The sequence below is a fragment of the Clytia hemisphaerica genome, unplaced genomic scaffold (assembly GCF_902728285.1).
Source record: "Clytia hemisphaerica strain Z4C2 unplaced genomic scaffold, Clytia hemisphaerica genome assembly, whole genome shotgun sequence".
NCBI classification, from domain to species: Eukaryota; Metazoa; Cnidaria; class Hydrozoa; order Leptothecata; family Clytiidae; genus Clytia; species Clytia hemisphaerica.
The window spans coordinates 444,991-460,575 of NW_027103737.1; the positions used below are offsets into that span (position 1 = coordinate 444,991).

Consider the following 15,585-nt stretch of genomic DNA (forward strand, 5'->3'; position numbering starts at 1 on the left):
TTTGAAGAGCATGAAATTTTGGTTTCTAAACGTTTTTTAGTTTTAAATTTTCATTCTAAACACCTACCCTAAGAAGTAGATACATGACCACCAGTGCGACTGACTTTCACAAAAATATCATTTATTCATCCAGGTTGACGTTGTAGCTGAATATGATGAAGTAATTCAAACTCTGAAAGAGGGCAGCTATTTTGGCGAAGAGTCACTTCTTGGTAATTGCACAAGAAAGCAATGTACACGTGCAGTTACCCATGTTGATTTATTTTGCCTTAGAGGGGATGATTTGAAACTTGCGTTCCAGTCATTTCCCGAAGAAGAAGATGTGGTGTTGAATAATTTTGAATAACATACACTTTTTTTTCTATTAGAACAAATATATCGGCTGTTTAAAAAATGCTGGTCTAGAATTAAGATTTTCACGTAGCCCTATATACTCTTGCTTCACTATTAATTTTTTTGGAAATGAAATCATTATCAAGTTTGGAACATTCCCTGTAAACTTCATCACTATAACTAAAGTCATTAGGCCGTTGGCGGACAGTTTGAATTGTGGAAAAATTTATCAAAAGCTATAAAATTTTAGATAAAACTAATAATGCAATTTTGTGGGTTATTTTTTTGTTTTTCATATATTTTCACATCATTGGCCATTTCACAGTCGAAATGAATCATAAGTAATCAGGACTCGTTGCGCTTCCTAAACGGTGTCCCGTTAGTCAAAAACAAACATCCCGTAGTCCTGATTACCCATGATTCTTTTCGACCGAGAAATTGCGTACAAAATGTCGACCTACCCTAATGTTTTAGCTAGTAACAAATTAATGATTGACTCCTGTAAGTTAACTTTTCGTACAAAGGAGTCTAAGAAATTACAGTCTAAGCTCATTTTTCTCCTTCTGATTGTACAATGAAGCTCTGTCTTTACGTTGTTGTTTTTTTTCAGAAAGTTACTTTTGACGTAAAATTGAAGTTTTTACAATCACCTCTACGAGAATGTGTATTTTTCAGGTTTGACAGGTCGTACAAATGGCAATATATTTACACAGAACATAATGGCTTGGTACTCACTAATGTTAAAAATTGTGTCGAAGTGTGTTATAGAAAATGGGAAAAAAATTCTTTATAATTGTTTTTTCTCGTTCAAGTCGTGCGTCCGCCAACTAACCCCGTCTGCGAACCGACCTTCCTAATCTGTAATCTGCAAACTGAACATATTAGAGTAGGTAGTGAATGACTAATTGAAACTTAACAAACCATACCATTTATTAATAGTCTCTCAGGGCTATCTGGGCGAGAGAATGAGTTTTTCTGAAAATGCTGACGTCATCAGAAAACAGCCAAATCGTTTATTTTTTTTGCCTTAAAATGCCTTTTCTCGGTACCAAGTGTTCGAAACTCACAACAAATAACACCATATTGTTTACCTACTTTTCGCGCATTAAATGTTTGATTTTCAAACAAACGAAAACATCATTAGTAAAGGGGGACCTTTGATAAGTTCTATCGATTCACTCGAAAACTGAAAAATATCGATTATACACCCAATTAGGAGCATGATATCAAAAATTTGCCCTGATCTAAGGGGTGCCCTACGAAAACCTCTTTTGAGGTTTTTTCTGAATCTTTGCCGCCGGTCTAGTCGGCGGACGTGCGACTTTAAACCCATAGGAAAATAGAAATAATTCTCCTGCCACCCCTAAGAACCCTCTATTCTATCATTTGTGAAAATATTGCATTTAAGCGACCTGTCAAACTTGAAAAATAAGCATTTTCGTGGGGGTGGTTGGAAACACGTCAATTTTATGTCAAAGAAGATTTTTTGCGTTTTTCGGACTTTCTTCTTGTGTGTTGATTATTTTGACATGGGTGCGTGTGGCAAAATATTTTTTTGCTGTCCGAAACTGTTTTAGTTTAACTTACCTAAAGGAACCCATTTTTATCAAGTCAGAATGAAAGACTTCGTCGAGACCTTTTCAAACCTCAAACTATAGCCTAGGGTACATGCCTTACTCTTGGTCTCAAACCAAAAACAACTCAAAATTTGCACTGAAAATTGGAACAAAATAAGAGTGTCAAAAGCAGCTGAGCAGCAACAAAAAACGAGTGTACTCTTTTTTGACATAGTTTGCGAAAATTAACATATCTTTTTTAATTTAGATCGATGAAGATTTCAGGGACTGATCTAAATAGCTTTTTATTTAACCTGCCAAAATTAATGTTGTTAGCGTAAAAGGCTGCTTTAAAATTTTAATGTTAGGAAACCTTTTCGACACTGCCGGTGTAATAGCATTAAATCTTTGAGACAAGAAACCTGAAAACATTCTAAGTTTAAATTTAGTCTAGAATATACAATTCTTTAAAATTTTAATTATAAGACACCCCCGAAAATAGACACATATGGAAATATTTGCTCATTCTTTACGACACAATTTTAAGAATAGTTAGGGCTCTAAAAGATACCGAGATTGTGAGTCATATTGTATTAACATTGCACAAAAAACTTCGATTAATTGAAATCGGAAGCTAAACGAATCACCAATGTTCATATTCAAAAATTTTGTTGTTGCAAACACACGGAATTATAGTTGAAGTTAAACTAAGAACATACACAGTGCAAAAATTTTGGGTTAAGTTTATATATGTTCAATCAAACATCGTATATCAATTGTTTTAATTTGTTATAGAAATTGTTATAAAGTGTGGAAATATTGGTATTACAGGTTATTTTTAAAATAAAAAATGAATAAATTAAAATTTTATTTTTGTTTTGTAACAGACTTAAAACTTGGCGGGGATTGATATCCCATCTTTGTTATGGCTTGGAGTTTGAACACCATTGTTTTCAAGGCTAGAAAGTTTATTGGGGATGGAAAAAACATTTGACGTCATTTGGGCCCTAAATGATTCCATCAAAAGTGTAATAAACTTTTCACTTGACTGTAACTATTGTTTCAGTGACCAAATAGATTCTAATAATGACTTCCGGTCAATCATTGCTCAAATTCTTCTCAAACTCTGGATATTGTATTTTCAGCTTTTGATGAGGCCATCGGATCCGAAATGACTCAAAATGCATTTGCTTGTTTTTGTAACTCCCAAATAGACCCTCTCTGTCTTTTCTCCATAAAATTTTTGATCCAATGAGGGGTCAAAAATCTCCTAACTCCTTTCCAGTCTCGAGATATCGCATTTTTAATGTTTGATGACGTCATCAACTGAAACCGCCTGAAAATTCAGCTGCAATTCAAAGTCACACTCAAGCCTCATGACCCATCTTATTCCCCATAGAATTCTCGAGTCAATGAGGGATCAACGACCACCCAGCTCCTTTTCAAACTCGAGATATTGCACTTTATGGTTTTTCCCAAATCTGTGACGTCATTGGGTCCCTTTACACCTAATGTTGTCAACGGTCGATTCGCACCAAAAATGGTCGCTCTCCACCACAGATCGAAAGCTTTGAAATTATGCAATCACTTAGTTTAAATTGAAACTCGACTAATTAGCGTTTTGTGCCCTATATGAAAGAGATCAGTCATATGTTGCACTTCTAAAAACTTCAAAATATATTAACCACTAGCACTATTCCTAACAATCATTTCCACAAAAAATGGTCGCTCACCACTACACTCCAAAATTATGCGGCCATTTAGTTTGAAAATCGACTAATTTTGATTAGCCTTTTGAGCTAAAATGGAGGAGCTCTAAAATTATACAACAAATTAGTTTGAAAGTTGACTCGTTAGCGTTTTGAGCCGTATGAAGGCGAGATGTCATATGTTGCATTTCTACAAAAAAATATCTCTAAAATCATGTACCCACTTTGTTTGAAAATAGACTAATTAGCGTTTTGAGACCCATGAAGGAGAGCAGTCATAGATTGCATTTGTAAATTTTAAAATTTGTTAGTCACTGCTCCTAAGTATCATTTACGCCAAAAATGGTCGCTCTCAACAATAAAATGGAGGAGCTCTAAAATTATACAACTAAATAGTTTGAAAATCAACTCATTAGCGTTTTGAACCCTATGAAGGAGAGCAGTCATATGTTGCACAATTTCAAAAAATGATAGCCATTATTCCTAAGTATGATTTCCACCAAAAATAATCGCTTTTCACTACAATTAGGGACCTCTAAAATTATAGAACTAATTAGTCTGAAAATGGTCTCATTAGCGTTTTGAACCCTATGAAGGAGAGCAGTCATATGTTACATTTTTAAACAACAAATTATGCTAGCCATTACTCTAAGTGTAAATTCCACGATAGATTGTCGCTCTAAACCACAATGGCGGAGTTCTAAAATTGTAGAAACACTTAGTTTGAAAATCGACTAATTAGTGTTTTGAGCCCTATGAAGGAGAGCAGTTATAGGTTTCACTTCTAAATTTCAAAATATGGCAATCACTATTCCTAAATAACATTCCCACCAAAAATAGCTCTAAAATAATGTACCAATTTAGTTTGAAAATTGATCGATTAGCATTTTGAGCCCTATAAAAGAGAGTAATCATCTGTTGGACTTCTAAAAATTTCAAAATATGGCAATCACTATTCCTAAATAACATTCCCATCAAAAATAGCTCTAAAATAATGTACCAACTTAGTTTGAAAATTGACTAATTAGCATTTTGAGCCCTATGAAAAAGAGCAATCATCTGTTGCACTTCTAAACTTCAATTTAGCCACTACTCCTCAGTATCATTTACACAAAAAAATTGTTCCTCACCACCACAGTGGGGGAGTTCTAAAATTATTCACTCACTTAGTTTAAAAATCGAATAAATTCGCATTTTGAGCCCCATGAAGGGGAGAAGTCATATGTTGCACTTATAAAAAGTTCAAAATATGTTAGTCACTAATCCTAAGTATCATTTCCACAAAAAATAGCTCCAAAATCATGTACCCACATTTTTTGAAAATTGATTAATTAGCATTTTGAGACCCATGAAGGCGAGAAGTCATAGATTGCACTTCTAAATTTCTAAATTTGTTAGCCTCTGCTCCTAAGTATCATTTACACCAAAAATGGTCGCTCTCAACAAGAAAATGGAGGAGCTCTAAAATTTTACAACTAATTAGTTTGAAAATCAACTCATTAGCGTTTTTAACCCTATAAAGGAGAGCAGTCATATGTTGCACAATTTCAAAAAATGATAGCCATTATTCCTAAGTATGATTTCCACCAAAAATAATCGCTTTTCACTACAATTAGGGACCTCTAAAATTATAGAACTAATTAGTCTGAAAATGGTCTCATTAGCGTTTTGAACCCTATGAAGGAGAGCAGTCATATGTTACATTTTTAAACAACAAATTATGCTAGCCATTACTCTAAGTGTAAATTCCACGATAGATTGTCGCTCTAAACCACAATGGCGGAGGTTCTAAAATTGTAGAAACACTTAGTTTTGAAAATCGACTAATTAGTGTTTTGAGCCCTATGAAGGAGAGCAGTTATAGGTTTCACTTCTAAATTTCAAAATATGGCAATCACTATTCCTAAATAACATTCCCACCAAAAATAGCTCTAAAATAATGTACCAATTTAGTTTGAAAATTGATCGATTAGCATTTTGAGCCCTATAAAAGAGAGTAATCATCTGTTGGACTTCTAAAAATTTCAAAATATGGCAATCACTATTCCTAAATAACATTCCCACCAAAAATAGCTCTAAAATAATGTACCAACTTAGTTTTGAAAATTGACTAATTAGCATTTTGAGCCCTATGAAAAAGAGCAATCATCTGTTGCACTTCTAAACTTCAATTTAGCCACTACTCCTCAGTATCATTTACACAAAAAAATTGTTCCCTCACCACCACAGTGGGGGAGTTCTAAAATTATTCACTCACTTAGTTTAAAAAATCGAATAAATTCGCATTTTGAGCCCCATGAAGGGGAGAAGTCATATGTTGCACTTATAAAAAGTTCAAAATATGTTAGTCACTAATCCTAAGTATCATTTCCACAAAAAATAGCTCCAAAATCATGTACCCACATTTTTTGAAAATTGATTAATTAGCATTTTGAGACCCATGAAGGCGAGAAGTCATAGATTGCACTTCTAAATTTCTAAATTTGTTAGCCTCTGCTCCTAAGTATCATTTACACCAAAAATGGTCGCTCTCAACAAGAAAATGGAGGAGCTCTAAAATTTTACAACTAATTAGTTTGAAAATCAACTCATTAGCGTTTTTAACCCTATAAAGGAGAGCAGTCATATGTTACATTTTTAAACATCAAAATATGTTAGCCATTATTCTTAAGTATCATTTCCACGAAAGATTGTCGCTCTAAACCACAATGGAGGAGTTCTAAAATTAAACAACAACTTAGTTTGAAAATCGACTAGTTAGAGTTTTGAGCCATATTAAGGAGCTCAGTTATTTGTTGCACTTCTAAAAACTTCAAAATATGTTAACCACTATCCCTAAGTATTATTTCCACCAAAAATCGTCGCTCTCCACCTAAATGAGGAGCTCTAAAAATATGTATCCACTTAGTTTGAAAATTGACTTATTAGCGTTTGAGGCCCTATGAAGCAGAGCAGTCATCTGTTGCACTTCTAAAAATTTCAAAATATGTTAGCCATTATTCCTAAGTATCATTTCACCAAAAAATAGCTCTAAAATCATGTACCAACTTCGATTAAAAATTGACTTATTAGCGTTTTGAGACCCATGAAGGAGAGTAGTCATAGATTGCATTTGTAAATTTCAAAATTTGTTAGCCACTGTTCCTAAGTATCATTTACACCAAAAATGGTCGCTCTCAACAATAAAGTGGAGGAGCTCTAAAATTACCTTAAAGGAAGAAATTTTGGCGGGAATTTAATTTGGCGGTTGGCCAAAAAAGTTTTTTCAGAGGGAAATTAATTTGGCGGATGGACGAAAAAACTAAATTTGGCGGGAATTTAATTTGGCGGTCGCTTAAAAATTTAACCTTAAGATGGCGTCAAAACAGCGAAAAAATTGCAAAAACACCTTAAAAGAGATCATATTTTCAAAATGTTTAATTTGGCGGGAATTTAATTTGGCGGATAGAGGAAAAAAGAAATTTTGGCGGGAACTTAATTTGGCGGATTTCAGTCAAATCCGCCAAATCCGCCAAATTTTCTTTCCGCCAAAATTTCTTCCTTTAAGGTATACAACTAAATAGTTTGAAAATCAACTCATTAGCGTTTTGAACCCTATGAAGGAGAGCAGTCATATGTTGCACAATTTCAAAAAATGATAGCCATTATTCCTAAGTATGATTTCCACCAAAAATAATCGCTTTTCACTACAATTAACGAGCTCTAAAATTATAGAACTAATTAGTTTGAAAATGGTCTCATTAGCGTTTTAAACCCTATGAAAGAGGAGCAGTCATATGTTACATTTTTAAACAAAAAAATTATGGTAGCCATTATTCTTAAGTATCAATTCCACGATAGATTGTCGCTCTAAACCACAATGGCAGTGTTCTAAAATTGTACAACTACTTAGTTTGAAAATCGACTAATTAGCGTTTTGAGCCCTATGAAGGAGAGCAGTTATAGGTTTCACTTCTAAATTTCAAAATATGGCAATCACTATTCCTAAATAATATTCCCACCAAAAATAGCTCTAAAATAATGTACCAACTTAGTTTGAAAATTGACTAATTAGCATTTTGAGCCCTATGAAAGAGAGCAATCACCTGTTGCACTTCTAAACTTCAAAATATGTTAGCCACTATTCCTCAGTATCATTTACACCAAAAATGGTCCCTCGCCACCACAGTGGGGGAGCTCTAAAATTATGCAATCACTTAGTTTGAAAATTGACTCATTAGAGTTTTGAAACCTATCAAGGAGAGAAGTCATATGTTGCATTTATAAAAAAATCAAAATATGTTAGCCACTATTCCTAAGTATCATTTCACAAAAAAATAGTTCTAAAATCATGTACACACTTTGGTGAAAAATTGACTAAGTAGCGTTTTGAGACCCATGAAGGTGATCAGTCATAGATTGCATTAGTAAATTTCAAAACTTGTTAGCCTAAGTATCATTTACACCAAAAATGGTCGCTTTCAACAATAAAATTGAGAAGCTCTAAAATTATACAACCAATTACTTTGAAATTCGACTCATTAGCAATTTGAGCCCTATGAAATAGAGCGTTCATATGTTGCACTTTTAAATTTCAAAAAATGTTAGCCATTATTCCTAAGTATGATTTCCACCAAAAATAATCGCTTTTCACTACAGTTAGGGAGCTCTAAAATTAAAGAACTAATTAGTTTGAAAATGGTCTCATTAGCCTTTTGAACCCTATGAAGGAGAGCAGTCATATGTTACATTTTTAAACAAAAAATTTATGCTAGCCATTATTCTTAAGTATCAATTCCACGATAGATTGTCGCTCTAAACCACAATGGAGGAGTTCTAAAATTGTACAACTACTTAGTTTGAAAATCGACTAATTAGCGTTTGAGGCCCTATATGAAGCAGAGCGGTCATCTGTTGCACTTCTAAAAATTTCAAAATATGTTAACCACTATTCCTAAGTATCATTTCCACAAAAAATTGCTCTAAAATCATGTACCAAATTAGTTTAAAAATTGACTTATTAGTATTTTGAGCCATATGAAAGAGAGCAATTATCTGTTACACTTCTAAACTTCGAAATATGTTAGCCACTATTCCGCAGTGTCATTTACACCAAAAATGGTCCCTCGCCACCACAGTGGGGGAGCTCTAAAATTATGCAATCACTTAGTTTGAAAATTGACTCATTAGCGTTTTGAAACCTATTAAGGAGAGAAGTCATATGTTGCACTTATAAAAACTTCAAAATATGTTAGCCACTATTCCTAAGTATCATTTCACCAAAAAATAGCTCTAAAATCATGTACCCACTTTGGTGAAAAATTGACTAAGTAGCGTTTTGAGACCCATGAAGGAGAGCAGTCATAGATTGCATTTGTAAATTTCAAAACTTGTTAGTCACTGCTCCTCAGTATCATTTACACCAAAAATGGTCGCTCTCAACAATAAAATGGAGGAGCTCTAAAATTTTACAACTAATTAGTTTGAAAATCAACTCATTAGCGTTTTTAACCCTATAAAGGAGAGCAGTCATATGTTACGTTTTTAAACATCAAAATATGTTAGCCATTATTCTTAAGTATCATTTCCACGAAAGATTGTCGCTCTAAACCACAATGGAGGAGTTCTAAAATTAAACAACAACTTAGTTTGAAAATCGACTAGTTAGAGTTTTGAGCCATATTAAGGAGCTCAGTTATTTGTTGCACTTCTAAAAACTTCAAAATATGTTAACCACTATCCCTAAGTATTATTTCCACCAAAAATCGTCGCTCTCCACCTAAATGAGGAGCTCTAAAAATATGTATCCACTTAGTTTGAAAATTGACTTATTAGCGTTTGAGGCCCTATGAAGCGGAGCAGTCATCTGTTGCACTTCTAAAAATTTCAAAATATGTTAGCCACTATTCCTAAGTATCATTTCCACAAAAAATTCCTCTGAAATCATGTACCAAACTAGTTTCAAAATTGACTTATGAGCATTTTAAGCCCTATGAAAGAGAGCAATCATCTGTTACACTTCTAAACTTCGAAATATGTTAGCCAATATTCCTAAGTTTCATTTCCACCAAAACGGGATGCTCACCACCACAGTGCAGGAGCTCTAAATATATGCAATCACTTAGTTTGAAAATCGATTAATTAGCGTTTTGAGCCGCATGAAGGAGAGCAGTCATAGGTTGCACTTTTAAATTTCAGAATATGTTAGTAACTATTCCTAAGTAACATTCCCACCAAAAATAGCTTCAAAATCGTGCATCCTCTTAGTTTGAAAATTGACTAATTAGCATTTTGAGCCCTATGAAAGAGAGCAATCACCTGTTGCACTTCTAAACTTCAAAATATGTTAGCCACTATTCCTCAGTATCATTTACCCCAAAAATGGTCCCTCGCCACCACAGTGGGGGAGCTCTAAAATTATGCAATCACTTAGTTTGAAAATTGACTCATAAGCGTTTTGAAACCTATTAAGGAGAGAAGTCATATGTTGCACTTGTAAAAACTTCAAAATATGTTAGCCATTATTCCTAAGTATCATTTCACCAAAAAATAGCTCTAAAATCATGTACCCACTTCTATTAAAAATTGACTTATTAGCGTTTTGAGACCCATGAAGGAGAGCAGTCATAGATTGCATTTTTAAATTTCAAAATTTGTTAGCCACTGTTCCTAAGTATCATTTACACCAAAAATGGTCGCTTTCAACAATAAAATGGAGAAGCTCTAAAATTATACAACTAATTAGTTTGAAAATCAACTAATTAGCGCTTTGAGCCCCATGATGGAGAGCATTCATAGGTTGCACTTTTAAATTTCAGAATATGTTAGTGACTATTCCTAAGTAACATTCCCACCAAAAATAGCTTCAAAATCGTGCATCCTCTTAGTTTGAAAATTTACTAATTAGCATTTTGAGCCCTATGAAAGAGAGCAATCACCTGTTGCACTTCTAAACTTCAAAATATGTTAGCCACTATTCCTCAGTATCATTTACACCAAAAATGGTCCCTCGCCACCACAGTGGGGGAGCTCTAAAATTATGCAATCACTTAGTTTGAAAATTGACTCATTAGCGTTTTGAATCCTATTAAGGAGAGAAGTCATATGTTGCACTTATAAAAACTTCAAAATATGTTAGCCACTATTCCTAAGTATCATTTCACCAAAAAAATAGCTCTAAAATCTGTTGTAGTAGTAAAATGTAAACACTACGCAATCCACGTGTCATTGAAAGAAACAATCAATATATATGTGAAAACAACCTTAAAAACAATAGAAACAAAGAAAGTTTACCATATTTGTTTTGGTTTTATGTTTTGACATTTGTTTTGCTTTTGTATCTCGCTACATACAGTTTGTTTACAAATTTCGTGAGTACCTGTCCCTTTAACCCTCTTTGAAGGGCTGTGACTTTTGATCAAAGAAAAATGTAAGAAATCTGAGTACATATTTGGAATCAGCAACGTTCAAATATTCTAAAGTATTAAATTCAATATTTTTGACCGAGCCGAAAAAATCGTCATGTTTTCCTCTTCATTTTTCATTTTGACTTTTGAAATATTCTGCTAAAAATTATCTTTCCAACGGTGTAAAACACTAATAATGCATGATTGGAGAAAAATTTAAAAAAAGTAAAATTTACACAAGCTTTTGGAATACACTTTAAGTAAAACCTCTAATTGGCAGACAATCTAAAACTATATAAATAGTGGACATAGCATGTAGCTCCCCTTTCTACCAAACCCTTCCTAAATGCCCTATGGAGCCCACTGATTAGAGGAGATAGCTTTAATTTAGCTTAACTTATATGCTATTTATTTATCGTTAAGGCAAAAGAGCTCGGCGAGTATGGACTCGATATCCTTATCGTAGAGGCAGATAAAACACGAAGAGGAAGAAAGATCAATGCGTATGGCACTTCAAGGGCATACGATTTCTGGTTCAGCAATGACAATCTGGAGTGGCAATTTTCAGCCTTCATGTGTGGTATAAATACTTAATCTCGTAACCCTTTAACTGCCGAGGTCGGAATATACTTTAATCGTAGAAATTTTAGCGACACTAATTTTAGCGCATATTAGCGAGTCAGGAAAATCTTGATTTTTTTTGGATTTATTTTAGCGAATCACGATTTCAAAAAATTTCGCGTGGATTAATTTTAGCGAATACTCGTATTACATTATTGATTGCTTTCGTTTTCTAGCATTTCTTTGCACTAAAACCCTTCCTATTGATAAAAATGTGTCAAGGCAATATAACCAGAAATTTCGCGTGGATAAATTTTAGCGATCTGGCGATTCGGCGTGTTTTAGCGAGATTTATTTTAGCGAAAATAGGGAAAACTCGCTAAAACGTTAAAATTAGTCTCGCTAAAATTTCTACGATTAAAGTACCTGATTTTCAATTTAAAATCACCATTTTTAGTTAGAGTTGACGTAAATAAGTTGTGCTTGAAGGTTTAGCAGAAATATTTTTTAAATTTAGTCTTTTGACCGAGATTTTGGCAAAAAAAAGTCAAATAAAAACTTATAATGTGAAAACAAAGAATTTACTTTTAATCATTTCTAATCGTTTACCTTTCATGCAGAGGTGGAGTCGCAGGAAGAGAAAGATCAACGGCCATCTGCTACGACAAGGAAAGAAGTTCGAGATATGTTGAATAGCAAGTTCCGTAAGTGTTTCACACTCCGTTAACCTTTTTTTAACCTGTTTTGTGGTTAACCTTTATGTCAGAGCAGAACATGTATCTGGTTTGAATAGTACATGATACAAACTGTCTTGGTGTAGTGTTGATGAAATCAACAGTTTAAATTTCATATTGCGAGCCTTGGAGAGATTCTGTCTTGTCTAATGTTATTTCCAATGACCTTTATACTAGGTAAACAAATTGGAAAAAGAAGTACAGTACCGTACAAGAAAATTACAGATGGAATAGTTGAGGTGAGGGGTGTTCCCATGGACTTTGATTTTCGGAATCTGTCAGCTTATGCCAACTGGGAGATGGAGATCATCAAAGAACACATAGAAGATATTTCTTTTATCGGTAATGCCCTTCCCTTTCGTTATTATTCTATTTAAAAAATTGTTCTTAAAAGTAGCAGCTATAAACGGTCTCCTCATAAGATATTTGCATTTTGGCTCAACTCCAATGTTAACGTAATTTTTACCTTTCTTAAGAAGCTATTTAATATCCTTCCGATATCCTTGGCAATGTTCTAGCACTGCGTTATGGTTATTACAAATTTTACATTCAATTTTAGAAAGCGAGACCTAGAAGCTTATTCCTCACTTTTATTCTCAGTTTTTAGTCAAGTAGAATCCACAAAAGAAAACTTCACGTTTCCTCCGGACAATGTTCTGATAACATACAACCCGTCACTGATGACATCCAACCCATCCGTGATGACATCCAACCCACCCATGATGACATACAACCCGCCGATGATAACATCCAACCTGTAGATAATAGCAACCATTCTATTGATGTTGATGCTGCTAACCATAATAAAACACGGATTAGCAAAAACGAAACTTCGAAGCAACCGGCCTCCAAAAAACACAAAGTCAACCTTAAACGTCCCCAGGACTACAAATTTTATAAACAATTAGAGAGCCACTGTAAAAAATTGGCTCTATCGGACATTATCCCAAATGAAAGTGATAAAGACGTTTCGTTGCGAGAGGTTTTGGAAATGGCAAGCACGGATGAAGGCTACGTCGAGTACATCGAGGGTCACCGTTCCAACCTTGAAGGTGAAGACGAATATTGTGTAAAATGGATTGAGTATTCTAAAACCACTTGGGAAAAAGAAATTCCAGAAGACGACACATTTTTTTATAGGGCCTCTTTATCCAAGTAGAACCTAGCACAGAAACATTTAGTACTACCAAATGATTCTATCGTCTTAGTTTTAGTGCATTTTTTTGTTTTGTTACATTCCAAATTGAAAGAGCTTTTCATTGCTAGTTAAAACAAACCACCTTTTTTTCAATTTTCCGATTGTCTTTTTTCGTAGGGGATGAACAGTAAGGGAAGTTGTCTGAATTGTAAAACTGCTTTTGTTCTTAGTTGATTTCTACTTTTTTTGGACCTACCATGGTGGAGGTCCTATAAATTAACCTTTGTCCGTTCGTTCGTTCGTTCGTTATTAGCTTTCCTCAGGATTGGCTCGTTAGTTTTTTCTGATTTTTTGTACAAAGATGCATAACTATAAACCCTCGAATGTGACGGAGCCCGATTTTCAAAAAAAAAAATTTTTTGGCAAATTTGGGCCAAAAAACGGCTAATAAAGAGTTTTTTGGACTTTATGAAAACTTGGATCATTAATTTTTTCTGATTTTTTGCAGGAAAGTAAGGTACCATCATAGGTTAAAATGGTTCATGCAGGCTTTTGCAAAAAAATTTTGTTGGCTCAAAAAACGCATGTTTATCTATAAGAATCACTATTAATAAGCATACATCAATGTTCTTAGTCATTGCTCATTAGGGCTTACTTTTAAAGAAAATATGTGTTTAGGCATGGAATTTTGGATGCTTGGCTTGTTTTTATAGAAAAACTGACCAAATTCGATATTTTTTTATAAGCACACTATCAATTTCTTAGGTATTAGCTTTTCTCGAGATTGGCTCTTTTATTCTTTATGATTTTTTGCACAAAGATGCATAACTATAAACCCTCGAATGTGGCGGAGCTTTTTGGAAAAAAAATTTTGGGGGTAAATTTCAGCTAAAAAACGGCTAAAAAAAGGGTTTTTTGGACTTGTTATTTTCTGACTTTTTGCATGAAAGTAGGTAAAAGATAGCTCAAGCAGATTTTTGTAAAAAAAGAATTTTCCAGCTCAAAAAACGCATATTTATTTATAAGAATCACTATTAATAAGCATACATCAATGTTCTTAAAATTACTGAATTTTTTTATGAGATATGTTTTTTTGCTCTCGAAGTCTTGAATATGAAAGAATATTTCAAGAGCATGAAACTTTGGCTTCTAAACGTATTTTTTATAAGAAACAAACGACTAATTTTAATAGATCGTCACTATTTGTGTTCTGAATGATTGTTTAATGGTCACACTTATGTAGATATCAATTATATATGTGTTAAATGCATAACCAGGAAAGTCCATAAAAGTATCACTTGTTCTTCACTTTTTTTAAATTCTTTACAGTTATTTTTACCATTTTTATCCAGCGTTCTACGTTTCATAGGATAACGAAAACAGAAATTTTTATTGTGTATATACTTTGTAGCTAAACTCTGTTTATTTTATCATGATCATAGATTATATATAGATTATATCCTGTATTTAAGCCTGTTGAAAGATTTTTGAAAGTAATATATCAATATATCTGGACTGCAATTTTATGGAACAGCCTGCAATATCTGAAGTATACACCAGAATAAGAATATACCAGAAGTTTGTAAGACAGAAATTAATAATGTTGAGTGGAAGTATCTTCATCTTTTATTACCCCATGAACATTTTCTCATGTCATTTTCTCATAATCGATTCCTCCTATTTTACAGCACTGGCCTCTTTACGTCGCAGAGTCGATTACGGCCCTGGCTCGCGAGGTTGATGACGTTTTCATAAAATTTTGGCCTTCCGCTGACCCAAGCAGGCACACAACGTAGTTTTAAAGTTCATCTAACGTTATATGGACGTTGTGAACGTGTTAGATAAACGTTGAAACAACGTTGTGTGCCAGCTGGGACCAGTAAAAAAGTAGGGTTTACTAAAATGAAATTTTTTTTAAATCATAAATCCTTGCCTTAGGAGGGAATCAATTTTTACCGAAGCTAATTTTCCTGTAACTTATTTTGACGGTGCGAGGATTTGTCGTTTTTTGCGTAGCTTATTCTGTAGGAAGAATTCCTTAATTTCCCTGGGATTGAGTTTAACGGCTCTGACCAAAGACAGAAAATTGGTTAAGGAATTTGAAGATAAAAATTTAGTTTTAAGTTTCTTGACACCTTAAAAAAATTGCCTGTTTAGATTATTTTTTAA

At 33.6% G+C, this 15,585-nt stretch overlaps 1 protein-coding gene across 2 annotated transcripts in view; it reads left to right on the forward strand.

Annotated features, from left to right (window-relative positions):
- The window catches only part of LOC136805133 (cyclic nucleotide-gated channel alpha-1-like), a 103,150-nt gene extending 89,658 nt beyond the window's left edge, over positions 1 to 13,492 (forward strand). Inside the window, exons 11-14 of one of the 2 annotated variants that reach the window (XM_067061699.1) lie at positions 11,407 to 11,563; positions 12,165 to 12,248; positions 12,456 to 12,620; positions 12,879 to 13,492. In XM_067061699.1, coding sequence (XP_066917800.1) covers positions 11,407 to 11,563; positions 12,165 to 12,248; positions 12,456 to 12,620; positions 12,879 to 13,039 — 567 coding nt within the window. In that variant the 3' untranslated portion in view covers positions 13,040 to 13,492. Of the gene's footprint in view, positions 1 to 133; positions 2,732 to 11,406; positions 11,564 to 12,164; positions 12,249 to 12,455; positions 12,621 to 12,878 lie in introns of those variants that run through there. The other variant, XM_067061700.1, reaches the window with a different exon arrangement.
- The last annotated feature ends 2,093 nt before the right edge of the window (positions 13,493 to 15,585 follow it).